Raw genomic sequence first — 27,179 nt, 5'->3', positions numbered from 1 at the left:
GCAGTTCTGGTTGCACTGCCTGGTGCTGCCTGTGGCTCCAGGAGCAGGCTGGTTTGGTTTGCAGCACAGCCTTGGAGCAAAACCTCCCAGGCCCTGGTGGAGTCTGCACGGGCCCAGGCTGACCACGTTCAGTGTTCTCTTGGGCACCAGCACCGTGGCACAGAGGGCAGCCAGGAGCCCTGGCTGTGCCCCTTGCTCTCCAGGATCTCTTCAGGTGCTGTAGGTCACCAGAAACAGCAAAAATGTTCTGAAAACTTCTGAGTTCTCCATCCATGGGCCAGTGCCAGGCTGAGGAGCTGGGTCACAGCTGGGCAGGGCAGAGCACAAACTCTCCAGAGGAAGCTCTGGAGTGTGCACAGGCAGTTTTATCCTGGGATAAACTTTTATTCAAATGGATCTCTCATCCTGGCCACATTGCAGGTGTAACCCAGTGAATCTTGCAAATGAAAGACTTGAAGCTTTGGCGTTTGCTCACTTACTCTTTTCCATTTCCAGGTCACTCCCCTTTCCCTGCCCTGTTCTGCAATACAAGTGGCAGCAGCTCTTTGCTTCCAGGCACAGTTTTTAACTCACTTAAAACATCTTAATTTGCAAGTTTAATTTGGTCTGTTTCATGTAGTTATCTTTCAAATTAATTTTGTCTTCTATAACATTTAAACAGCTTTTTAAACATAAGGAATAATAGGGCTGAGTTGGTTAGAGAGAGGCTTCTGAAGTAGATAATTAAATAACTTGAAACCATTTAAAAAGAGGAAAGTCAAAAGCTAATGTTGCTTTATGAAGTGGTATGTGTACATGTGGTTTCTCTCTTATCTGCACAAATCACTGACACTTCTTTTTTCTTGTTCTAGGCCATTGAACAAAAAATCAAAGGTAAGTTACTTTACAGTTAGTTCTACTCTGTGTATTATTTCTGGGGTTTTAAATATGTTGAATCAAATGTTTCACCTGAAATCTCCTCCCAAAAGTGACAGATGGGACCCTTGAGACTTCAGCTGCACTTTTTCAAAGTGACCACAAAAGTCTAGAAGAGTAACAGCAAGGGGTTTATCCAGGGACTGGAGTGCTGCTCTTCCTGGTTTCCATTCTTATTTACTTACAGAGCAACAGGCATTGACATAATACCTGCAGTTCCTTCTCTCTCTTGCTTTTTCCCTTCCCCTTTTTTGCTTCATTTGAAAAGTGAACCAGCACTTCAGAAAGCTGTGTATGGAATGGATCTGTTTGAGGCTTAATTTACAAATATTCTAAGTGCAGCTGGGATTGGGAACACGTGATGGACAAGTAATTAAGGTGTCCAGTTTTAGCTGCTGCTGTGGAGGGCTCACCCTGCAAAGTGACCCAAAAGCTGTCATTGCAGTGCTCGTGGCAGGTGGGAGCACTGTGGTGTTCTGGGTGGCTTTGTATGGCTCTCCATCCCAGCCACCTTCCAAAAAGGGAAAAAAGGTGCTTTTCACTTTCTCTTGAGTCGTAGCTCCTCGGCTGTTCTTTGGGAAGTGCATGTAGCTGCTGAGGTGACCATGGGGAGTGCTTGCTGAAGCCCTGTTTTTACTGGGAACACTGGTTTAATTTAACACTCCCTGGGCCACTGGCAGTGGTGGAAGCTGCTGTGTGTGTCCCACCATCCTCTGAGCTGCATCTGGCTGAGCAGGGATCCCACTCTGTGGCCACTGAAACCCACTGGGAGCTCCAGGTTTGTCTTTGGGCACAGGACAGCAATTTAATATAAAATAAATCAAATAAAATTGCTGGAAGACTGTTATAGTTAATAAATATTCTTCATTGGTTTTTTAGCATGCCCTTTTTGAAGCAGTGCATGGCATTGTGTTTGAATACAGGCTAAGGGTTGGTTTTCTTCTGTACACTCTTGCCACAAGGCTTCCAGGATAACAGATCAGATTTAAAGAACTATAAAAATGGCTTTATTCTGAAGTGATAAAACATGTCTGACAAGTCAGTGAAGAAGGAAAGGGGTGGAATACTTTGCTGTATGATAATGAGCACTTGGTGTGCCCATTTGACCCATGTGCTTGGGCTGCACTGGCACCACATCAGGGCCGAGGCTGCACGAGCAAATGGCTAAAAATAGCATGAACCAGGAGGGCAGGAATTCTGCCTGGGAGGCTGCCCGGTGGGAATGTTCACGTGGAATGAAAATGTCTTTCTTCTGAAGGACAGAGTAATTAAAATTTTTTTATTATTATTTTTTTTCTGCTTTGAGGCTTAGCATTCACTGACGGAAGTGTTAAGTTCCAACGTAATTATGTTATTATTTAAAGAGTATTTTATAAAGTTCAGCAGGAATTTAGAGTTGTCAGAGAAACATAAACTGGCAGTGCTGTAGAAGAAAAGGCATCATGAGATGCAGATACACAACTTTTTGCTACAGTTTCTATAGGAACAAAATCCAAAGCTTGTGTTGCACATGGCTCTTGCCTTGTTTCACCAGTTTTGCCTCCTTGTGTTCAGGATGCAAATTAATGTTTCATTAGTTTCCAAGTTTCCATCACGTTAATGTCTTAAATAATTCATTCTGTGCATGAGCTGAAGATAAAATACAAGAGTATAGGATCTCTAAATAATTCAGAATTATGTGCCTCTTTCAGAAAAGAAGCTGGTTAAGTGCTGGGGGTAGGAAGGGAGGGTATTCCTTGGTTTTAAGTGTAGTTTGGACAGCTCCAGACTGTTGTTTTAGCCAAGGAAGAAATTGCTGTTGTACCAGCTGAAGCAGCTCCCAGTGTTCATGTAAAATGACAAGAACCTTCCAAGGAAGTTCGTGGAGCTGGGGGTTTTCCTGTTCAGGACTGGGAATTAAAGTAGTGAGAAAGATGCTAACAACTCTGGTACCAGCAGCATTTTAATACCATAATACTGCAGTTAAAAAGGCAAGTGTGGCATTCCCGCAGGTTTCAGGGGTTCTGACCTGCCTGGTGTGATCCAGCTGGTGTAACTAGAGGAGGGAAGAGAGGCTGGGCTAGTTAGAGGCTATTAGTTAGTTGCTAAGTGGAAAGTTTATCTGTTTGTGCAGCAGCTGGCGCATCATGTGCCTCCCCAGTTCTTTTGTAGCAGGTACTCTAGGATAAAACAAGTATAACTTGAGTTCCTGTTTGTTGAAAGTACTGTAGAATTGTCAGTTGTGGTGTTCCCTCTAGCATGGCAGAGTATGTCCTTCTGCTGTGTTTGGAGTCAGAGCTGTCAGACAGACAGGTCAGTCCCTCATCCCGAATTTCCCAGAGCAGGCAGCCCAGCTCCCCGGGCAGTGCTGCTGAGCCTGAATGAAGGAAAGGCTGTTCAGGAGCAGCTTGGGCTGGGCTCACAGACAGACAGGTCAGTCCCTTATCCCAAATTTCCCAGAGCAGAGCCCTGCAGGCAGCCCAGCTCCCCAGGCAGTGCTGCTGAGCCTGAATGAAGGAAAGGCTGTTCAGGAGCAGCTTGGGCTGGGCTCACAGACAGACAGGTCAGTCCCTTATCCCAAATTTCCCAGAGCAGAGCCCTGCAGGCAGCCCAGCTCCCCAGGCAGTGCTGCTGAGCCTGAATGAAGGAAAGGCTGTTCAGGAGCAGCTTGGGCTGGGCTCTGCGTGTGCTCCAGGGTGGGAGCTCGCTGGGGCTGAGGTGCCCTTGGCTCACAGCTGGATGTGTCCGTGGGCAGGAATGGATGAGCAGTGCCCAGCGCTGGCTGGCTCTGGCGCTGGGGGCTCAGCAGCACCAGGGGCTGGCACAGCCCGGCTGTGGCTGCAGCCCAGAAAGTGCCACTTTCATTGCAGAGCAAACTGAATTGCCCACTGAAACGGAAAGTGCTCTAAAAATAGCTGGGTGTGGAATTGAAATCTTTGACTCATATTTCCCACCTTGGAAACTTCTTATGCTTGTTCTTCTCGGCGAGGCGGAATGGCCCGGCTGCACAAACCCTGCTGGGTTTTGTCAGGGTTTTCGCCTGCCTGACCGTGCTTTTCCTGATTGGAAAAGCTCTCCTGCTAGCTGTGAAATCTTGGGGGTGCCTGGAGGAATGCAGGGGATGGGCCTGTGGCCGCCAGCCCCGCGGGAAGGGCGCGCTCACCTCCGTGCGGATCTGCAGGGGTTAAAGCCTTGGCAAACACGAGATATTTTCCAGAGCAGCTCCGAGCTCACAGCTGCGGCCATTTTTCCACCACGAAAATTCTAGCACTACATCTTAGGTGTGTCAGCCTGGAAGGCAGCCTGGCTCGGCTTGCCCTTGGGCGCTGCAGCCCTGCCAGCCATGCATGCCGCGCAGGGCGAGCTGCGCCGGGCGTTCTCGGGGGGCAGCTCCGGCAGCAGCAGCAGCTCCAGCAGCAGCAGCAGCTCCAGCAGCAGCTCCAGCAGCAGCTCCCGGGGGGAGCAGCGCTTCCCTGCCAGCCTGGCGCTGCTCTTTGTGCGGGTCAGCACAGCTGATCGCTCCGCGCTGCTCGCGCGCGAGGCAGGAGCTGTTTTCCATCTGCATTAAAGTTACTCAAGCAGCTGCCATTTTTTTATTGGAGGGGGAGTGCGAGTCCCTGGGCCCCTGCTCCAGGAGGAGTTGGCAGGCAGCTCCTGGAGCAGTAAAATGACACCATGCTTCTCCTCCATTTTCTAATGAAATCTGCAGAGTGGGAAAGCAACACAAGTTGGAAGCGTCTTTCTTTGGAATCTCTCTGTAAACTGTAACTCCACCATCCCCTGCTCTGAGGGTGTGCAGCAGGTTTGTTCTTTATGAAAATCTGTCATTTTTAATACTAGTTTCTGTAAACTTGCTGTTGCTAGTCAATTAACTGTGATAAACTGTAAGTCTATTAATATTATCGTTCTGCCTTAATGCAATTCAAAATAAAATGCTGGTGTGTAGAACAAACTTTTATTAACAAGCAACTAGTCTAGAGCAAATTAAAATATTAAGGTAATGATTTAGGGGTGCTGGAATTCATAGTAGCCATATTGGAATATTAATGTGTTATTTAGCCTTCTGAGAAGTTCTGGAGCAGAAAATGTTGGACAGGGGGAGTTTTATAGCTTAAAACTTACTCTGTGGTTCTGAGGGAAGCCAAGGCAAGGGAATTCTGTTGCACTTTGGATCATTTCAGTTGAAAATTAGCATATAATTGTGGGCTGTGTATATTCTGTAGCCTAGCCCTGGGACCTGGCAAATGTGTTATACAATTTGCTGCTGTCGTAGTAGATAGAATTGCCATGTTTGCTAAGGAAACAAATGCTTAGAATATGTGTGAAATATAATATTCCTGAGCTGTTAGAGAAGTGCTGGTGGTGCTGTGCCTTAGGGCTGGCTGGGCAGCAGTACCTTGTTTATTTGTTGCACTCCTTGATAGTCAGAAGTGATTTGAGTCCTGCAGGTCTGTTGGGGTCTGTTCTAACACACTTGGTGTTAAAGCAGCTTTAATGAGGGAAGTGAAGTGTCGGGGTGCCCTGGGCGTGCTGCTGGCAGCTCTGTCGGGGTGCCCAGGGGATGTCAGATGGAATGGTTTCCCTTTCCCCGAGCAGGAGGGGAAGTGGCAGGGAAGAGGTGGCTCAGTGGCCGTGCTGCGGGGTGCTGGGTGTATCAAAGTCTCCTTGAGCCAGGGTGTTTGTGTTTTCTGCTCAGGGTGGCAGTGGGAGGAAAGGAGCTGGAGGAGTGTTTGTCCCTGCCTGGGGCCTGGCCAGGGCTGCTCTGGGGCTGCAGGAGGGGTGCTGTGTGCCCTGGCAGCTCGGCTCGGCTCGGCTCAGCTCAGCTCGGCTCAGCTCAGCTGGACTGTGCTCCAGGCTCTGAAGGGTCATCCTTGGAGTCAGCCGGGGCAGGGGCACAGGGGGGCACCAGGAGCTGTGCTTTGGGCACTGCTCACACAGGTCCTGGAGTGTGAGCAAATGTGCTCAATTTCAGGGCTTGTTGCAGTACCTGGACCGCAGAAAAGTGCAAAGTCCTTCTGCATGCAATTGTCAACAAATTCTCAGCAATTTGCTTAAATAGCACCCCCCTTCAGGGCTTAGTCACTCTCAGTTACTTTATTTATAATGCAAGACATTTTAGAGGCACCAAATGAAATTGATTTGTTGAATATTATTTCCTACTTGTGAAGTTCAGTTTTGAACAAGAAGTCAGAATCACAGTTTGTTGTCTCATCCTGTGCATCAAAATACTTTGCAAGGAATCAGTTGCCTTCCCTTAATATAGGGGACAGCTTAAACTGGGGAATCTGAAGTGGTGGTTGTGATCTTTATCAACTTCCCAGTTTATCTGATAGCCTTTCAATCCTTTCTGTTCCCTGTGCTCTGTACAATAAATTGAGTTGTGTCCTGGCCCTTCCTCTCCTGTCAGCTGTGAGCTGGGAGAGCAGGGTCCCTGCTGTGCCCCACAGGGAGCTGGGGGCCCTGGGAGGGGCAGCTGAACTTGGGTGTCCTCACCCTGAGACTTCTGCCCGCCCATTTGTCAAACAAGGAATCTCCAAAGTTTTTCTTTTCTGCTTCCCTTAAGCAGCCAAAATGCAATATTCCATTAAAACACAGCTCACATGCTGATTCTTCAGTGGCTTTTTATTCTAAAGGCTTCTATTTCGTGTTTTTCAGAATATGTAAAGTAGAAATAAACAGAGATTATATCATAAGTAGCACTGACAACATTGAAATTGATTCCTTAAACAAAAGCTCGAGTTTGTTGTTATTTTTTGTTGTATTCCCATGACTCAGTTCCTGAAAGTGAATGATAAAATGGTCTTTAAGCATATTTAAATGGTTTTAAAAGCCCCTGAAAACTACATTCTCAGTCATGTAGTAGCATTATTTCTGGTGCTGAGGGAGGTCATGGTCGAGTATTGAGGTATCTTGGGAAGCTGCACAATAAATATTGACACTTAATGCATATCTCACCCAGGAATTTGGGGAGTGCATTAACATATCAATAGAGTGAGGAGGGCCAGAGCTGAGCTGTGGCTGGAGGGGTGGCAGTGGCAGCAGTCCCTCCCAGGAGCTCAGGGTGCCCTGCTGGGTGCCTGCCCTGCCCGCAGCTGCCTGCTGGGCTCTGGGCACGTCTGGGTTTGGTGTCCCTGTGCCCGTGGTGTGACCTTCCCCTCGCCCTGACACTGGCACCATCTGGAGCTGCACTTGCACGTTTGGCATTTCCCAGTGCCAGCACTGTCCTGCCAGGCTGGGTCCCCGAGCTGGCAGCCCCTCCTGCACCCGAGGCCATGGATAACTGAAAGCTGTCCCTCTGCATGCTGGGCTCCTGAGCAGTGTGTCCCGTGGGTCCTGTTTGCCCCTTGTTCTTTTTGGGCCAGGCCAGAACAGCTTTCTATATGTAATACTTATATATAACTTAAGTATTAAGTTATACTTTCTATATGTAATACTTAAATGGGAAACTTAATTTTTCAATACTTATTTTCTAAGAAAAGGTTCAATGCTGAAATAAACTGTGTAGTGCTGATTTTTTGGTAAAAGCTGTAGAAAGCTGGTTATCAGCATCCTGTAACTGAGATAACTTGGTTAGGAGTGATAGCAAGGCATATTCCTGCTCCCAGGGCTGTGCCATGAGAGTGTGTCACTGAGGGATAACAGAGCTTTTCCTCGGGGATGAGTTACAGCTTGAACCAGAAGAAATGCTGCTGTTATTACCTCATAAAAAAATAAAATATAAAAAATAAACACCTCTAATAATACTGACTTAGTCTTCAATTTTTGAAGTTGCTGTTCACATGAATAACTTTGTCCCACTTTCTCTTTCCTGGGGGTGGGGGCAGTGCCAGAACAAACCAAGACCAGTGTAAGCCAGCCCCAGCCTGTCACCTCCAGCGGCACTTCCACAGGAACCAGCACTCCTAATAATGCCAAGCGGGCCGCAGCCAGCAGCCAGCAGCAGCCCTCGCCTCGGTACCCTCCCCGGGAAGTTCCCCCGCGGTTCCGACACCAGGAACAGAAGCAGCTTCTGAAGCGCGGCCAGCAGCTCCCGGCCATCGCCGCCAGCCTGGGACCTGCCCCCAAGGTGCTGAACGGCCAGCCAGCAGGCAGCTCTGGCACCCACAACCAGCCCCTGGCCAACGGAGAAGTGCCCAGCAGCAGCAAAAAACAGCCAGGTGAGGGCAGCTGCCGTGTTTTCCTGGAGCTGAAGGCGACTCGCTTCAATTCAGCTGTCAGGGGAGTGTTTCAGCCAGCATTACTGGAACTTGCACTGTAAGCTGTAGCATGAGATCCTTTCCTGTGTCAGAGCTTGATGTGAGTGTTGCAGGGTGGTTTTGCTCTCTGGGCAGGTTGCACTCTGCAGCTTCAGCCCCTGGCTGGCTCTGGGCAGCAGTGAGTGGCAAACACGGCAGGGTTGGAGCAGGTGGTGGCTGCAGTGTGACCTCTGCCGTGCTGCACATTCCCAGTCTGTGTCCTCAGCATTATCCCAGCAGGGCCGTGGTACACAACACCTCTGTTGTGTCCAGTTTTGGTAGACACATCCCAGAAAGAAAGGTCTTTAGCCACATCCCAGACATGGGCTGATCCCTCAGCCTGGGCAGCAGGGGAGGGGGCATGCTGCCCCACTCAGCTGAGAGCCCACCTGCAGAGCTGGGCCAGCACAGGGAGGGCATGGAGCTGCTGGACCAGCCCAGGGAGGCACCAGAGGGATGGAGCAGCTCTGCTGGGAGGAAAGGCTGGGGCAGTTGGGATTGTTCAGCCTGGGGAAGATCAAGGCTGATCTAATTTTGGCCTTCCAGTACCTGAAGGGAGCCTACAGGAGGGATGGAGAGAGACTGCAAGGGATGGAGGGACAGGACACAGGGAATGGCTCCCACTGCCAGAGGGCAGGAAGGGATGGGATATTGGGAAGGAATTCTTCCCTGTGAGGGTGGGCAGGGCTGGCACAGGTGCCCAGAGCAGCTGTGGCTGCCCCTGGATCCCTGGCAGTGCCCAAGGCCAGGCTGGACAGGGCTGGGAGCAGCCTGGGACAGCGGGAGGTGTCCCTGCTATGGCAGTGGAACTGAGTGGTCTTCAAAGCTCCTTCCAGCACATTTCTTTATGTGATTAACAGCATCTTGAGACCTGGCTTTCATTTTTAGCTTCATACCTAGAGATCCAGCCAGGGTACAGCTTGTTCAGGATATCAGAATTGTCTTTTATTGTCAGGTCAGAATTTTTCTCAATTTTTTCACCTGAAGCTTGGTTGTATTACAACCAATGGATCCACTTTTACCTTTACGGCTATTTAGGTTCAATCATCTTTTGTTATTTTGGTTTGTTAGGCATTTTTTCAAATAGCCTTTTAAGTCAGGTGAACTTGCCTGTTTATGTGTAGGATGTGTGTTCAGTGACTGCACTAACGTGCAGTTCAGTTAGTTACAGGACATTAATGTAATTTATTTTTGTCTGGAAAAAAGTCACTTTCTGTGAGGACTCTAGCTTCTCAAAGGGATTTGGTATTAAAGCATGCTAATGCTTAATACTTTCTTATTTTTATACCTCTGTTTATATTTTGATGTGCACGTAGCAGTGATGATGTAACTTTTCCCCACAAATAGTTCTTCTGTGACTTTACTGAATTCCCAGTGTTTCTCAAAATTAGTGTTTTATAGACTATAAAGGATGTGACTCTCAACCCCTTTAGCAAAAAAGAAAAGAAAAAAATAATAAAAACCTGAAAATAGCCTTGATATTTCAAGTTTGAGTTAAACTTTGGGCTCTTCTGATTGCTGCATCTTGAAGAAGCAGGATTTAAAATGAAAGTAAACAAAGCACTGGAAGCAGTTTATCCATGAGTCCTTGAGGAATGTTTCCCATATTATTTTTTATACTTTCCAGTATATTTCTGTAACATTCTGATAGCACTCTTTACCGTTGCAATAGGTAATTTTTAAGTAGCCTATTTTCTTTGCCTTGCCTGTATGATGTTGTTCCTGTCCCCAGTGATGTTTAAAGTTACCTTTCATTAAGGTGAAACTTTTCCTGCAGCGTGTATACTCTACTGGTCAGGTTGTGTAGCAAGGTAACTTAAATAAGAGTTGTGATTTAAATAAAAACTCACACGTAAACTAATTTAAGAAGTATTACTGCTTGCACAGCCTAGTCTCCCAGCTGGATCCAGAGGATTTGTGTGCTGTTCTCCGTGGTGCTTGTGTGAGCACCAGCCCAGTGTTCGCTTGGCTGGATCCCCATTTTGTGCTGCGTTTGTCCCAGGTTGGCTGAGCTTGGTGTGGTTTTGTCGGGCTGGGCAGTGCCAGGGTGCCAGTGCTGCCCTGGGGCTGCTCTGGGCAGTACCCTGCTGCTTTGGCTGTGTGTCCAGCGAGGCTCAGATCCTGCAGGGGCAGGGGGGTTGCCCAGACTCTGTCACCCTAGGAAGGTGTCCTGCCAGGGCTCTGCTCCTGCTGTGCTGTGTGTCCCAGCAGAGCTCAGAGCTGCCCTCTGAGGCTGGGCACTCCGCTCTGCTCTCCTGGTGCCGTGTGTGTGCCTGGAAGGTCTCCTTCCCTGGAGTAACCAGGAATAACAGCTGGTTTGGATGTGTTGTCATGTTCCTTCCCAGACACAGGCAAGGTAAATGGAAAGGGAAATGATTTTTCTGTGCCAGTTTCTGTGCCGGTTTCAGGCTCTGCTCTGGTGAGGTGGGGGAGGCCCCGTCCAGCAGGGCTGGTGTCTTCTGCCACCTTTGTATCTGAAAGGAAATGCTGTTATCATTTGCCTGTCTCAGTTCCACTCACTCCCCACTTCCTCTTTCAGCTCCACCAGCAGCTCCAGGTACTCTCTGTTACCTCTGGAGTCCAAAATCTGATGACATTTGATGTGTGGGTAGCTTGCATAGACAGGATATCCATGGATAAACCAGTGGCTCCTGGGACTGATCTGTGTTTTAGGGCTAAAAGAAAAACTGTGGCTTCAAGTGTTGAAGGCAGAATTGGTGGGGCTGGGAATGGCTGTGGGTTTGTGTGTAATTCCTGAACGGATCTCTCCCCAGTTCCAGCTGTGGTTTGGCAGGTGCTTTGTCAGAGCCAGGTAATGCAGGCAGATGCTGCTGAATTTAAAGTCTTTAATTGCCCTGAGCACACTAAGATTTTAAGTCGTTGGTATTGGAGAATTTTTTAATTATATCAGTGGTCTAAACCCCATCTCTTTACTTGTGTTTTGTGTGAACAGTTGTCTCCTGTTTGGAAAATCAGTGTGCTTTGTCTGGAAGTAAAGCTGAAGAAGGGATAGGCCTGTGGGCTGGGTTTTCCTGCTGTTTTTAGGACATTTGGCATGCTCTTTTAGTAGAGACACATAAATGAAGCTCACGGCTCGTAGTGCTCCTGAAACAGATCCAGGCCAGTGCCAAGATGGTTATTTTTAGAAGTCTCCCTAAGCAGCTCTTTATCAGGACACTTTCATTCCCAGTTTAGTTGTTGTCTTCACTGACATGCCCCATGTGCAAACATCTCGTGAAGGGCAGGGTTGATTGCTGCCCTGGTGTTTGCTCACCTCTGCTCTGGAGCACCTTGGCATAACCAGGTGGTTGTTCCACATGAAATTATTTATATCATGAAGTATTTCCAGCAGTATCTGCTTAGACTGACCAGAGCAGAGCAGGAGAGCAGGACCGGGCTCCTGGCAGGGCTCCAGTTTGCATTCCTCCCATCTGCCTTTGTCCTGGTGCATCTCACAGCACAGCCACAAAGTTGTGCCCCAGCCAGAGCCCTGGGGAGCAAAAGGTGCCTCCAGTAACCTGGGGTTGTTCTCAGCTCCTGGAGGAGCCAGGGAGGAAGGGAGCAGTTGGGGTTTGCAGTTAGTAGTGAGGAAGGGTGGATTCCTTTGGGGAACGTTGCCTCCAGTGTAACAGTTGTGGTCTCCAGGTGTAAAATGTGTGGGTCTGAAAGATGAAGTTTGACTCTGTCCAGTGCTGTGTGGCACAGGGAGGAGCAGGACGTGGCAGGGGGCAGATGAAGGATTGTTGTGCCCGTGCTTGGGCTCAGTCAGCACTGGGCCATCCTCAGATGTTGCTGTTTGCTCAGGCAGAGCCCTGACTTGGAGGTGGAGCAAATGTGCTGTTCAGAGCAGGGAGAGGAACTTGCTGAAGTTTCGGGGCTGAAAACTTCACTGCTTCACTGCTCAACTTCTCAGCCAGTACAGCCCGAAATGAACTGGTTTTGGTTTCACTGACTATATCCTCTTTTTTGGATAAATCAAACCTTTAAGGACACGCTAAATTGGTTCATTAAATGCCAAATGTGTAACAAGTAGGTCATAATTGGAATGTGCCACAAAAGCAGCAGAATTGCTAATTCTCACATCCCCAGGCTGAGTTTGCTGCCGTGTCCCTGCTCCCTGTGTGGGGAACATGATGCAGAGCAGACAGTGAGACTGAGCTGGCTCTGAGAAACCCGTCCTGGAGAAGGGGTCTGAGGACTGGCTGTGCAGCACTGAGTGCTTTGGGGACTGTTCTCTCATTTGCTAAGTAACACTTCTGTGATTTTCTTGCTTTTTTTTGTAGGCATGCCTCCCATTCGGGACTTGGTGAGCCACTCCCCTAACCAGTCAGGTTAGCTACTTCCATCTCACCTGCTTTTGCACTACGTGTTTGTGGTGGTTACATGTTTCACACAATTTTGTCTGATTTTTTCATTTTTGTTTTTATTCTTTGGCTTATGCTTTTCATTGGCATGGGTGTGTGAATGATTGCAGTATGCTTTCTCTGTGCCATTGCATACTAATTTGGTTTAACATTTTTAATTTTCTAATTAAGTCAGAATTGATACTAAGAGTTTTTGTCACCTTAACTTTAAGATACTGATTTTTTGGGTTTTTTTGTTTATGCTTCCATGCTGTCTTGCCTCTTATGGTATTGAATAAACTGCAAGCTTGTGCTTCCCATCAGAGACGTGTCACACTGTGGAGGAAATCATGTCTTGATTGTGTGCTAAAAGCTCAGGACTGTATTCACTAAAATGCATTTGTTCATAAGGCCCAAAGGTGCAGTGCTTGCAAGGTATGGTATTGACAGTCTGGGGGTGCCAGCTGTGCTGGAGCAGGAAAAGGAGGCAGAGGGTGCAAGATTCAGGTATTTCTTAATTTACACTTCTCAGTCCTGTTTATTTTAGCCCATGTGATGACAAACTGCTTTTTAAAATACATACAGTTTTTTGCAAATGTTTCCTGCCGGATAACTCATAGCTGGAAAGCATTAAATTAAAAATTACTGAAAGCAATCTTAGCAGATTACAGAATTTTAAGTAACTCGGGTTTGTGTAAATGTTTTTTTTGTCAAGGATTTAAGCAGCAAAAGTTCAGTTGCAACTTTAAATAGTTTTGGGAAGAAAAGCAAGAGTAGGCTGTTTGGCTCCCTGTGCTGTGCACCAAATGCAGGGTGTTGTCACATGTCGTGTTTCAGTTTTGAGGGTGTTCTGTGGTCTCTGCCAGATACAAAAAGTCAGAGCTGGTAGCTGCTTGTTCAGTGTTTGTATCCTTGGTCTCTGAAGTTCACGAGCTGGGAGGTTCAGGTAGGAATGTTCCAGAGCAGTGGCTCATGCTAGGCATCACTAACAGGTTTATGTCCAGGAGAAAGACTCTTGGTGTAGGTAGTTGTGAATGTAATGGGAGAAATTCAGCTGAGTGGAGGTTAATCACTGCGTGCTGATGGGGATGGGCTCTGCACAAACTGTGTCACAGCTAAATTTGGGTAACAGAATTGGAATAAACACGAGTATTCTTTATGCATTCTGCTGCTGTGCAAATTAGAGTTGGTTTTACCATTTCCCTCTGACTTGTAGTCCTAACCTGTATCTCTCAGTGCTGAATCCAGGCTGTTTGCCATCTGTGGGCCTTTGTGTTGCTTTTAAAAGGGATGCTGTTCCTGGGATGGAGTTTGTGTGATCAGGATCTTGCTCTGTGCCGTTGGTTCTCTCACTCCTGAGAGCACACACAGCTCTTTGATCCGTCCCTTAGTGCAGCTTAAATGTCCTTTTTAAAATACCGGGGTGAGAGCTGGAACCTTGAAGTTTGTTGGGCAGTTGTTCAGCCACAGCAGTGTCCTTGTGGTGCCACATGAATGGCAGGCTCTGGGCTGTGCTCAGCTGAGTCCCAGCTCTCCCAGGGGTGCTGGTGGCTCTCCAGACTGCAGCTGTCCCACACCATCACAGCACTCTGCCTGCTGCCGAGGGCCTGCCACTGCTCCTGCTCAAACAGAGCCCATCCTTGTTCCTCACCTCCATGTGCCAGGGGTGAGGAGCAGCGGAGGATCCCTGCTCTGTGCTGCTCCAGCTCTGGGGCCAGGGTCTTGCGCTCTGTAGGATGAGTAATGTTGATATTGATTAAAAATTAATTAAAAATAGGCTTGTGCATCAGTGCATTCTGGAAGCAGAACTTCAGATGGGTCTTGTGCTTTTTGTGCCAAGCTGTTGTTATATGAAAGAAAACACCTTGAATAACTTGTGCTGAAGGCTCCTATACAACGTCTGTAACGGGATGGGAAGGTGTGTGTTCTCTGGCTGCTGTCACACAGCAGTTGCTGCTGCTGAGCCAGGGCCATGTCCTCTTGGAATTTCTGCCTTTCAGTGTGTTTTTGGGTTTTATTTAGTGTTGTGGTTTTTAATACATATATGTGGCTTAGAAAATAATTTGTATGTGGTGATACAGAATATCCTTTTAAAAAGTGTTTCTCTGGAAGAAAAAGACCTTTAGGAGTCTAGAGTTTTCTAAGGTTTTTGTGAGAGCACTCTGCATGCTGGGAGGTGTTCTGGGTTGTGCGTGGCAGCCTTTGAGCAGCTGTACTTAGAGCTTTCTCTGTCACTTTCCATGACTGTAGTTTTAACAGAAGCAGAATAATAAGCAAAATAATTCCTGGCTTAATATCTTTATCTTTTTTTTTTCCTCTTCCGCTTAATGAAGTAATAATACTGAACTCATAATAATGCTCTTGGGCTTTCCTTCTTCGTTTTAGATCTGAACCACAGTGGTCTAGGATCCCATTATGAAAATTCTCACTGGGGACCAGTCTCTTCAAATAGTGACTCCAGCACAAACTGGGATAAAGTTATCGTAGACGGCTCTGACAAAGAAGCATGGCCATCAATCACTGGCAGTGACCCAGAGCTGACTTCAGAATGTATGGACACTGACTCTGCCTCCAGCTCTGGGTCGGAGCGGAACCTCGTTATCATGGCTTCAGGGAGCACAGCAGGAGAAGGCGACGGCATTCGCAACGGCCTCGGACATGGGTCTCAGAATAAGTTTGTGGTTGGTAGCAACAGCAATAATGTGGGCAATGGAAGTATTAATGGGCCGTGGGGGTTGTCCCATGGGTCCATAATAAGCACATGTCAAGTTTCTGTGGATGCTCCTGACAGCAAATCTGAAAGTAGCAACAATAGAATGAATGCTTGGGGCACCATAAGCTCTTCATCAAATGGAGGGTTAAATCCAAGCACTTTGAATTCAAATGGCAACCATGGTGCCTGGTCCGTGTTGGAGAACAGTGGACATGCCCTGAAAGGGTCCGTGGGGAGTGGGAGTCCTGGCACAAGCATTCAGTGCAGTACCATAGGTCAGATGGCCAACAGCCAGAGTATTAACTCAAAAGTGGGTGGCTCAGCCCACGGTTCCTGGGGAAGCCTTCAGGAAAGTTGTGATTCTGAAGTAAATGGTACAAGGAATGTTTCATTCAGTGGGCAACCTCAAAACCTTAACACTGAAATGAATGGACCAAATAACACTACTAACTTTATGACCTCTAGTTTACCAAACTCTGCTGGTTCGGTGCAGATGAACGAGCTGCCCAGCACTGCAGGGCCCGGGGCCTGGCGCGTGAGCACAATGAATCATTCTCAGATTCAGGCCTCTCCAGTGGCCAACGGCACTTCCATCTCTCACCTGAGCAACGGTGAGGCCAAAGCTGGCGGCTCTTACGGTACTACCTGGGGTGCCTATGGTTCTGGTTACTCTGGAGACAAATGTCCAGGCCCAAACAGCCAAGCTAATGGTGACACTGTGAATGCAACTCTAATGCAGCCGGGCGGCAGCGGGCCTGGCAGCACTAACTTCCAAATCAACGGGAGTAAAGGCGGAGGGGTGTGGGAGGCAGGGCCGGTCGGCTCCCAGAACGTGCCCTGGGGAGGCGGGAGCGGTGCCAGCGCTGGCGGGAGCAGAAGAGGATGGGGCAGCCCCGCACCAAACACTGGCACCAACATTTCCAACGGGGAATGGAGCAAACTGCCCGGCAGTCAGCATTCCAATGAAGGCGTCAACGGAAACAGCAGGAAGTTTACAAATGGCTGGAAGTCTGCTGAGGAGGAGGAGCTCAACAGCCAGAGCTCTGCTGCCTCCCAGATGGCTGAGCAGAGCAGCACGTGGGCCAAAACAGGTACGGGGGACAGCGAGGGCAGCTCGGAGAGCGCCGGGTGCCACGAGGACAGAGCAGCTACGGAGGGCCAGAGCCGAGAGAGGAGGAAAGTTGACCAGCACACGTTACTCCAAAGCATAGTGAACAGAACTGACTTAGATCCGCGCGTCCTTTCCAACTCTGGTTGGGGACAGACTCCAATCAAACAGAACACTGCCTGGGATACCGAAACATCACCGAGGGGTGAAAGGAAAACTGACAATGGGACAGAGGCCTGGGGGGGCTCTGTGACACAGACTTCCAGCTCAGGGGGGTGTGTGGATAGACCTAGCCCTAATAATAACGATACCTCATCTGTATCGGGGTGGGGAGATCCAAAGTCTGCTACAAGGTGGGGAGACTCCAAAGGGTCAAACAGCCAAGGGGGGTGGGAAGAAGATTCTGCTGCTACAGTAATGGTCAAGAGCAATCAATCGTGGGGAAGTGGCAAAGAAGAAAAGTCATCCTGGAATGACACACCGAAGATGAAGCAGGGATGGGGAGATGGACAGAAGGCCAACCAGGGTTGGGCAGTGTCTGCTGGTGATAGCTGGGGTGAAAACTCTAGAAGTAACCACTGGGGTGAGGCAAAGAAATCCAGTTCTGGAGGCAGCAACAGCGACAGGTCGGTGTCTGGTTGGAACGAGCCAGGTAAATCAAATTCTGGTACTTGGGGAGGCAACAATGCAACCCCAAACAACTCTTCAGGATGGGATGAGCCTGCAAAGTCTAATCAGAGCCAGGGCTGGGGAGACCCTGCGAAATCCAATCAGCCTCAAGTCTGGGGGGACTCATCAAAGCCAATCAACTCTCCTGAGTGGAACAAGCAAGATGTTGGCTCTTGGGGAGCCCCGTCTGCCACGAACAAACCCCCGGGGTCCGGCTGGCTGGGGGGGCCAATGCCAGCCCCAGCAAAGGAGGAAGAGCCCACGGGCTGGGAGGAGCCATCCCCCGAATCCATTCGCCGGAAGATGGAGATTGATGATGGAACTTCTGCTTGGGGTGATCCGAGCAAATACAACTACAAAAATGTGAATATGTGGAATAAAAATGTCCCTAACAGTAGCAGCAGTTCAGACCAGCAAGCACAGGTACATCCGCAGCTACTGTCTTCAAGTGCCATGTCTAGCAAGGAGAGCAGTTCGGGTTCTGGTAAGCCTGGCTTTTACCCAGATTTGTGTTTTCTGTTGACTGTACAGCTCTTTTTTAGTCTTGCTTCTTAGAACAATATTTTAGTTTCAAAATGGAAAGGGCAAAGTGGCAATGAAGTGCAGTTTCTGTTGAAGAAATGAACAGCATTGTCACAGAGCATTGATGTGTTTGTACAGACTGGGAGATCTGCTCCAGTTTTAAATAGCTGCAGTAATAAGGGCTAAACAGCTCTGCTTGAGTTCTGGGGAGTGGGAACACAGAGAAAATACTTAAAATAGTGTCTAAGGATTGAAATACTTTGCTAAATTATTCTAAACCAGATAAAATTTAATTTTGCCAATGAGCCTTCAAAAAAAAAGAAGCATGTTGGGCTTCTGCAGGACAGAATGAGGGGTGATGGGTTTATAAGGATTTGGTATCAGACTTTCTGGTCTTGTAGCTTCATGAGCAGTGAATAATGATTTTGGAGAGGAACTTAATGGGATATAGAAAGTATTTTGTGCTGTGTCTCTTTTTCAAGTGCCAGATGGGGTCAGTTACATGTAATGAGCAGCTCTTAGCTTAATATCTTAGAAATTTGTATTATCAGAATGTAATTCTGTAAACACAAAATTTTTGTGATTACATTTATTAATGGAACAGCTTGCATTTGTAACAATGACCCTCACACCAAACAGAAATATGTGCTCACGTGCTTTTACTGCATGTCAAGCATATAGAAAAGGCAAAACACTTGAGACTCTTTAGGTAGCTTTAAAACCCTGTTCAGAACGATGCCAATAACTCGCCCTGCTTTGCAAAGGTTGGGGAGAGCCTCCTGCTCCAGCCACCACTGTGGATAACGGGACAGCGGCGTGGGGCAAGCCCATGGACACTGGGACGAGCTGGGGAGAGCCTGGCAGCGATGCAGGGGGCACCTCTGCCTGGGGCAACGCTTCTCTGGGGCAGCAGCCCCCAAACAAGCCTGGTGAGTGCTCTCTCTGTGTTTCAGAAGGGTGAAATCCCTCTCTGGCAGCTTCATGTTTTCCAGGGGTTTTGCCTTGCAGTAGGCTCGAGCTGTTTGGTGGAGCTGCTGCTGGAATGTTCACTGCCGGGTTTTTCACCACCAGGGCCTAAATCTATGCAAGATAGTTGGTGTGGAGATGATATGCCATTGAGTGGCAGTCGTCAGACCAGCTGGGAGGAAGAGGAGGATGTGGAGATTGGAATGTGGAACAGCAGTTCCTCACAAGAAGCTAACCCCTCGTTAAACTGGCCACCCTACATGAAGAAAATGCCCACAAAGGTGAGGGGCAGCTCGGGGCAAGGCTTGCAGTCATTTCTGAAAGCTGAGTCAGAAGGGATTACTGCACTTACACAGTACACTTCAATTTTCATTCTTTACACTTGGATGTAATTAAAGTCAGATCTGAGTATCACAGGAATTCCTTTCTGTTTTTAAGGGAATAATGAAAGGTGGAAATAAGCAAGATGAAACATGGATCAATCCATTCATTAAGCAATTCACAAATCTCAGTTTTTCAGTAAGTATTTGTCTCTGTCTATCTGCCTTTCCACAGGGCTTGTTACAATGTGCAGACATTGAAATGCTCAATTGCCAAGTGTTCATTTGCATCGTGGTTTTCTTTTTACTTGTGTTTGTCTCCCCGTCACCCATCCCTTTTCTGTGCATTCTCATTGCAAAAAGACCCCTTTATTGATGAAAAGTGGTTTTGTAACCACTACCCAGTTATCCATCCCATAGCCTGATGCTTTACTGCATTTACTGGTGGTTCTGGTGGGGGAAGCTGTTCTTGGCTGGATAGCAGCTGAAGGGAGGAAATGCTTTAAAATAGCACCCGATTGTCTTGATTTTTCTTTCTTGCAGTTTTGAATTGTAATAGTGTGCAGGGATCTCTTTGTTTTATCTTAAAATTATTATTATTAAATAACTGTGGTTTATTTTATCACTTCAGAGAGAATCACCAGAAGAAACCATACAGAGCAATAAGATGGACATGTCTGGAGGTAAGAGCAGAAGAACCGAGCTGGGCTTTATTGCTTTTTCTTCCATACTCTCCTTTACCTGATATCCTTCTGTAAATTACATTTTTGAAACGGTGTGTAGTGTATATGCAGCTATATATAGTCAAGTATATATTTCCCTAAAGAAGAGGAATGTCCTTGTAGAGAAGAGTATTTGTGTGTGTGTAAAGCTGCACACACAATCACCTGGTTGCTATAGGAATATTGGCCACGTATCAGACTAAGCTTATTCATATTTATGTGTGTTGAACTGACATGAGAGGATGTTTTCAGGGTGTGGTGTGTTTGTTTCTTGTAATAGAAATATCTTGATTGCCCTCTGGGCACCTCCACTGAGTATAAACAGAAACTTACCAAATCCCACACTGGCTCATTGGGTTCATTCTTGGAAACACCTGTTCAGTTCTAAGAACTAAATTAATGCTGAACAGTTATTTTAGAAATGTTTAAACCTGAGTGTAAAATTACTCGGGAGCAGTTATGGTTTATTTGATTCCATTCACTGTTAGGATTTCTTTAGCAAATGAAAGATAATTCTTAAGACAATAACAGTATACTATGATGATAGAATGTTTAACTAAAAGTAATTGCAGCATTATAATTTTTAATGTAGTTACTCTCTCCTTATTCCACTTCAAAATTGGGTATTTTCACCTTGGGGCTCAGAGTCTTTTGGGTAAAGGAATTGTTCTTTGAGTTTTAGATTTCAGTATTAATGGCAAGCCTGATATTTAAATTATTGCAAGTTTAAACAATTATCCATTCTTGGTTTTAAGAGCGAGCTGACAGCAGTGTCTGTGTGAAGCTTGCAGAGGGTGTTGGGGGTGATCCCACAGCTCAGTTGTCTGCAGGCTTGGTGCCCAGGGTGTGCTGTCCCAGCAGAGCCCAGCAGGCAGAGCTGGGGTGCTGTGTGTCCCAGGGCTGTCCTGCCCGGGCTGGGGCTGCAGCCCCCAGGGTGTGCAGCCACCTCTGTGTCCCCAGGGTTGCTGCAGGACAAGCGGCTGGAGATGGACAAGCACGGCCTGGGCGTGGGAGATTACAATCGTGTGGTTGGAAAGGGCCCTGGTTCTCGTCCCCAAATTCCCAAAGAGTCTTCCATGGATCGCGGTCCTTACTTCGATAAGGTCAGTGGGGTCTCTGGGGACGCTGCTGAGCTCCCTCAGTGTGTCCTGAGCAGTGAGCTGTGTGCTCCTGAGCCTGGTGCAGGGCTGGCTGCTCAGTCCTGCGGTGGCTTTGTTCTGGTTAACTCTGATGCACAGTACTAAGCACTCTCTGTGGCCCTTGGTGGTGCCGATGACTAACCTGATCTCTTTTGTTTTCTGCCTATTTCCTGCTGGTGCTGGACTGTCCTGTGACTCTTCCCTTCTGCTCCTGCAATGGTTTCTCCCTTCTGCTTGCTTGCTGGCTGGTTGTTGCGCCTCGGTTTGTCTGTCCCATCAGGATGGCATTGTAGCAGACGAGTCCCAAAACATGCAGTTTATGTCCAATCAAAACATGAAGCTTCCCCCTTCAAATAATGCACTACCTAACCAAGCCCTGGGCTCCCTAGCAGGGCTGGGTATGCAAAGCTTGAATTCTGTTAGACAGGTAAGGCTGTGTGCATATCCTTGGTCTGTTACTTACAGCATTTAATGCCTTTTGATATTACATTGTACCTGCTTATGTAATTGATACCTGTTTAACTTGTGATTGAAATGTGTGGGGTGGGAGAAGCAGCCCAAGAGTTTTTCTGTCACTGACTGCCCGTCCTTTCCCCAGAATGGCAATCCCAGTGTGTTTGGTGTTGGGAATATAGCAGCACAGCCCAGGAGCATGCAGCAGCCTCCAGCACAACCTCTTAATTCATCTCAGCCTAATCCACGTGCTCAAGTGCCTCCTCCATTACTATCCCCTCAGGTAAGTGGTACAGAAAACACTCTGTGTATGAGCTATCTAAATTCTGCTCCAGAAAATTGTTCCTTGTTTCTTGGTGTTGCTGGTATTTATTCTGTAAATATTTGGGAACACATCTGGCTCGATGAAACCAGGCCTCTGTTGACCAGAGGTTCTAGTATTCTGCATTTCCTGGGCTGAGTAAAGCCGTGACAGTTGCCTTTGGGCCTGGTGTGTGTTGCAGGTTCCAGTATCATTACTGAAGTATGCACCAAACAGCGGTGGCCTGAGCCCACTTTTTGGCCCACAACAGGTAGCCATGTTGAATCAACTGTCCCAGTTAAACCAGCTTTCCCAGATCTCGCAGTTACAGGTGAGCTGGTGCTGGTGCTGGCTGTGGGCTGGGTGAGGGAGTGCAGCCTGCAGTGCCTGTTCTGACCCTCCTGTCTCGCAGCGGCTGCTGGCTCAGCAGCAGAAGGCGCAGCCCCAGAGGAGTGTGCCTTCTGGGGGTCGGCAGCAGCAGGAGCAGCAGGTAAAGAACCTCCTCATTCTCCCTCCTCACACTCTCCTGGCAGCTGCTTTTCATCCTCAGCTTCGTTTCTTGCTGTGACTCACACTGAGGTGGGCAGGGGAGGTCGGAGTTGGACAGGCTTTAGAGGAGGGACTGGGTGTGGGGTTTAGCAGGGTGCACAGGGTACAGAGGTGCATTTCATCCTGCTCAAAACATGGGGAAGCTCTTGCTCGTTGGTGTTGTAACTGCTGTGTTTTTTTTAAGGGTCGATCTCTTAGTATGCAGCAACAGATGATGCAACAGTCCCGTCAGCTTGATCCAAACCTGTTAATGAAGCAGCAAACTCCACCCTCTCAACAGCAGTCACTCCATCAGCCCTCCATGAAATCCTTCCTTGAGAATGTCATGCCCCACACTACTCCTGAGCTGCAGAAAGGGCCCTCACCAATCAATGCATTCAGCAGCTTCCCTATAGGTGAGTGCCCTGCAGCCAGCCAGTGTTTGTGACACCCAGCCCCACGTTCCCCTTGCCTCCTCCTGGACAATGACTGTAACCCTGTAGCACTTCCCATTTTAGTGCAAGTAGTAATTCTGTGTGGGGTTACCCTTGCTCACCAAATAGCTTTTCCCCAAGTACTCTCATTCCCAGTGAGTGTCCCTGTCTCAGTACAGAATGCTTTACAGTCCTGAGGAATGACAGTCTCCTTTCAGTGCTCCCTTTGTCCCCTGGATCCCCAGGGTGATACAAAGTCCTGATTCCTGGAGCACAAGGACATTAAGGAGTAGAATCCATGCAAAGAGTCCCTTGATGTACACACATTTCTTGGGATTTCAAAAATGCTTTCAGTGGCTCTAGAATTGCACAGGTAGAACAGTCACTTTGCCTGTCAGTGGTTTTGGCCAGGAAAGAAAACTTTTGTCTTTGCATTTTTAAAGAATTGTTGTCTCATTAGGCAAAATGTCTGAACATTTGTGAATACAAACATCTCCTGTTTCTTTCTCCCTACATTTTCAGGCTTCTGTCCAATTTCTACTTCAGAAATTCCAGGCTTGTATATTTTCTTCTTACTTTAGGTCCCTTTTTAATGCTATCTTACTACAGCTGTTTACCATGTACCTCTGCTCCTTACCCCCATTTCTTTCCTGCCCTTCATTTTTGCTTTTCTTCTCTTTTATTCTGATTGGGTCGTTTCTGTTGGGCTGATTGCATTCCCATTGGCCTCTGCAGGGAAGTTTGTTTCCTGGACATGCAGCTGAGGTCCCTGTGCTTGCAGGCAGAGTGGCACTGGCCAGGACAGTGCCACACTGGGGTGGCGTGGGGCCAGCCTCAAGTCCAGGCTGCTGCTTCAGAGCTGCTGGTGATGGTTGGCATCAATGTCCAGTTCTGCAAGGCATACAAAGGAAGTTTTTTAGCTCTTGGAGACACTGTGTTAGCTCTGAGGAAAGGCATATTTCACTTTCTCACCAAACTGTGCTGAGGGATGGCATCCTGCCCAGGTCAGGCTCCTTTGTGTTTCACTCCTTGAGCTGGAGCTGTTGTATGTGCCCCACAGCTGCTCTCTCATGGGTCATGGCCCTGTCTCAGGAGCCTGCCCTGTGTGTGAGGCTGCTTGGAGATCCCTCAGGGCCTGCACAGCATCCACAGGAGCTGTTTGGGATCCCTCTCTCAGCACACAGAGCCACCCTCATCCTCACATAAAGCCTTAAGGGTAGGAAGAGCTGTTGCTGGAATTTCTTCCCCCTCAGTGAAGAACTGAGTGCAGAGGAAAGCTGCTGTCCCCTCCAGAGCAGCGTGGTGGTGTAGTTGTGTGGAGGGAGCTCACCTTGCCCAGCTCTCCTGGAAGATCCTGTGGGTTTGTTGTTTTCTCTGTGCCCCATACCAGTGTCAGGAGGCCAGCAGGCAGAGCAAGGAGGTTCTGTTTCCATTTCAGGGAAGGGATTTGTCAGGATTCACTAGATATTCACCCAAAGTAGAGACTGGGGCCTGAGCATCCTTTCTCTCCCTGACCAGTTCTGCAGTCACATCCCAATTCATTGCAGAATTAAGTATTTCTGTTAATAAAAACAACCTTTATAGAGAGTATAACTGATATAATAACCAGTATTGAGTATAACTGATACAACTAATATCAAGTCTTCCACAGTGGGATATGAAGAATTACTTGTGGGAGGAGTGTTTAAATTATGGATTATGTCCAGGGACTGGTGTCCATCACTCAGCCCAACATGTCCCAGACAGAGCTGTGACAGAGCTGTGCCTGCTGGGGCTGGCATTGGCCTGGTCACAGATGTGCCCCTCTGCCAGCCTGGGCTCTTTCTAACCCTTCTCTCAGAGGTCTCTGCAGCTTCTCCAGAGGCAGAGGGAACCACAGGTTACTGTGGTGCAGAGGTGCTGCTCTGACAACAGCAAATTCCAGAGGGAGGTGTTAGAAACAGGATCAGCTGGACTTCCCTTTTTTTCTGTTTGAGCTATTGATAGTTGTTACATTTCTTAAAACTCCATCCTGTTCCAAGCACTTTTCATGAGGCATTTCAAGAGGAGGCTTTTCTGGCACCAGCTCTTGCTCCTGCCTTTAAGAAAAACAACCAAAAACCCCTCAAAAGTAAACCAGTTTCTTTCTGGCTGTGAATGTGCACTCAGGAGCAAGAGGAAGCCCTTGTTGCCAGTGCTGAAGGAAGGTGTCTCTAGGAGACATTTGAGAAGGTTCCTGTATGTTCCTGTTCTCAAGTTAAACCTTTGTGGTGGTTTGTTTTCAGAGAAGAAGGGAATAGATCTGAGGGCTGGAAAGGTCCCAGGTGGAGTTGTGAGTTCAGGGTTCTTGCAGACCTGGAAAGGGAGCGGGCATGCCAAGGTCAAAAATGTGGGCACGTTGTCCAAGCCCAGAAGAGCCTGGTTCCTCCAGTATTTGAGCTGATTTGGGTTGGCATTGTCTTGATTCTCTGGCAGAGAAACGTCTGAAGTACAGAGCACAGCTACAGCAGGTCACGACCAGTTCTGTTTGCCCCCTGTTTTAGGTATTTACATTTTAGTTGCTCTTAACTTCCTAATGTCTTCTTCCACTGACATTTTTGCATGAGGACATGAGCTGAGAACTTGGGAGTGCTTTGCATTGCTCAGCTTAGCTTCTGTGTGCAGAGAGGTCCCTGGCTGAAGTGCCAGAATGTTCCTCAGACCCCGAGGTGGAAGCATGCCATAACCATGGTAACGTGCTCTTCAGTGCTTCCTGGGGCAGCAGGGGTGATGAGCAGAAGGAGAGCTTGGGCCTGTGTCTCACAAGCTGTGTGTGCTTTCAGGAATGAACTCAAACTTGAATGTAAACCTGGATATGAGCAGTATTAAAGAGCCACAGTCTCGGCTGAGGAAATGGACTACAGTCGACAGCATTTCTATGAACACATCCTTAGATCAGAACTCCAGCAAACATGGTATGTGCAGCACTCCTTGGCACAGCTGTGGCAGGTCAGCCTCGGGCTGCTGGCTGTCACTGCAGGTTTGCAGTGCTGCTGTGGGCTGTGGTCATAGCTCCTGTGTCACAGTTTCTGTCGTGCTGGCTGTGCCAGCTTGCTGCTGGTCTGCCACAGCAGCCACAGCTTTGCTGACTGTGCTCACAGAGTGATCTTGTGATGAGATTAGTAGAAACATTCTGCAGAATTCATTTTTAACCAGACTTTTCTGTAACTGTGACTGTTGATACTAGCTTTACCTTAATCTCCAGTGGAATGCTTCATATATCTTTGAGCCAAAAGCTTGGTTTTCAAGTTTTCTCTCCCACCACCCTTCTGTCCTAAGGTGATTTTGGGGGATTTGCTGCATTCTGGGCATGGCTGACATTTTTACTGGCAGGTTTTGGTTGTGAATGTCTGTGTTTGCATTCTAAAATTGGGGACAGCTTAGAAGGGCTAGACTTGGTATCATTGCTGTCCTTAGTTTTAGAGGAGGTGAACTTGGTTGCTTCATGTTTCATTCCAGTAATCAAGATTCATATGACATTTCAGCTGTTTCAGTTGCTTGAAATCATCCAGTTAAAATTCGAGTCTATAGCCCAAGAATGTGTGTCTAAAGATAGTTATAAATGTCCCCAGTCTCCTGTTACTGTTCAGTCTCAGATGGTCGGGGTATTTTTAGGTGCATCAGCTGCTGTGCTGCTCTGAGCTGCCTCTGGTAGCCTGCAGTGGCCATTCCCTGCAGCTGCCCTTCTGAGCACTCCCACTGCTGCCACAGGCAGTGGTGTTGCTTTACCTGTAGGGGAGGTTTTCTGAGCAGAGCCAGGAATTTCTGTGTCTCCTGCAGTCCCTGGTTCCCTCAGAACTGTAGCAGAACTGGCTTTGCTTCTGATAACTTTTAAACCATTCCTTTCTCTGTCTCTGGGGATTTTTAAATTCATTTTTTTGCCTCCCGAGAGCAGGAATAGAATCTACAGGGCTTTGCAGTGGCTGAAGACCCTTCACGTGTTGGAGCTGTTTCTTTCATGAGCTCTCCCACCACAGAGCCCTGTTAGTCAAGTGGGGTCTCACAGAATGCTCTTACCTCTGGAATGAATGCTTTACTTGGGTTGAACTTATGTTACTTTGGATGTAGGTACTGTTTTAGTGAAGGGCTTTCAGGGGAGATTGTTCTTACAGTTTTCTCCTGAATTACTCAGACATGTTTCATTTTGAGTCACACACTCCAGTATGATCTCCAGTAGAGCTTGGATCACCAGAGGACAGTGTGCTGCTGTATATTTCATGAATGATTTACAAGGGCATGATTTTATATATATCTATGTAGGGATATAAAACCCAGCCGTGAAAAATACTTGACCGCTGTTTTTATTTTTTCCGCAGGTGCTATTTCAAGTGGTTTCAGGCTGGAAGATTCTCCGTTTGTTCCTTACGACTTCCTGAACAGCAGTAACTCCCCAGCCAGCCCTCCCGGCTCCATTGGGGACGGCTGGCCCCGTGCCAAATCGCCTAATGGCTCTAGCAGTGTTACCTGGCCCCCAGGTACTGCCCTGCCCCTCCTGCCCGCCCCGCTGCCTGTGCAGGGCACAGGGCTCTTCTCGGCAGCTGGAAGTGGAGACTGGCACTTCTGCTGTGCTGACAGATCTGCCAGAGAAACCAGGAATTAAATTAGCAAAGTGACGGCTAAATCAAGTCAATTAAATGCTTAAAAGGCTTTGGATTTTCAGTCATTAGGAGGTGTATTGTTTAGACAGCTGTTTCCTTTTTAAAAATATGGTGAAAATAAGCTTCTTTCCTGCATCTGTATTCCTAGAGTTTCGCCCTGGTGAGCCATGGAAAGGTTATCCAAACATCGACCCCGAGACTGACCCTTACGTCACT

The 27,179-nt window shown here is 47.8% G+C and overlaps 1 protein-coding gene across 13 annotated transcripts in view; it reads left to right on the top strand.

Moving 5' to 3' along the window:
• TNRC6A (trinucleotide repeat containing adaptor 6A) overlaps positions 1-27,179 on the top strand; it is a 40,905-nt gene that overhangs the window by 8,581 nt on the left and 5,145 nt on the right. For 5 of the 13 annotated variants that reach the window (XM_039732184.1, XM_039732182.1, XM_039732180.1 and 2 more), the window contains 18 exons: positions 852-873; positions 7,719-8,051; positions 12,413-12,460; positions 14,858-17,446; positions 18,249-18,413; positions 18,556-18,731; positions 18,889-18,969; positions 19,402-19,453; positions 20,453-20,595; positions 20,912-21,058; positions 21,230-21,367; positions 21,588-21,716; positions 21,798-21,875; positions 22,119-22,329; positions 22,870-22,902; positions 25,149-25,280; positions 26,682-26,840; positions 27,112-27,179. The exon at positions 27,112-27,179 is cut by the window's right edge and continues 73 nt beyond it. In XM_039732184.1, coding sequence (XP_039588118.1) covers positions 852-873; positions 7,719-8,051; positions 12,413-12,460; positions 14,858-17,446; positions 18,249-18,413; positions 18,556-18,731; positions 18,889-18,969; positions 19,402-19,453; positions 20,453-20,595; positions 20,912-21,058; positions 21,230-21,367; positions 21,588-21,716; positions 21,798-21,875; positions 22,119-22,329; positions 22,870-22,902; positions 25,149-25,280; positions 26,682-26,840; positions 27,112-27,179 — 4,704 coding nt within the window. The remainder of the gene's footprint in view (positions 1-851; positions 874-7,718; positions 8,052-12,412; positions 12,461-14,857; positions 17,447-18,248; positions 18,414-18,555; positions 18,732-18,888; positions 18,970-19,401; positions 19,454-20,452; positions 20,596-20,911; positions 21,059-21,229; positions 21,368-21,587; positions 21,717-21,797; positions 21,876-22,118; positions 22,330-22,869; positions 22,903-25,148; positions 25,281-26,681; positions 26,841-27,111) is intronic. The other 8 variants (XM_039732187.1, XM_039732185.1, XM_039732183.1 and 5 more) reach the window with 6 other exon arrangements.

Source organism: Passer montanus, unplaced genomic scaffold (genome assembly GCF_014805655.1).
Source record: "Passer montanus isolate IOZ18808 unplaced genomic scaffold, ASM1480565v1 scaffold8, whole genome shotgun sequence".
In the NCBI taxonomy this organism is placed as follows: domain Eukaryota; kingdom Metazoa; phylum Chordata; class Aves; order Passeriformes; family Passeridae; genus Passer; species Passer montanus.
The sequence above is the reverse complement of the archived record's forward strand: the minus strand, read 5'-3'. Positions and strand labels throughout refer to the sequence as shown.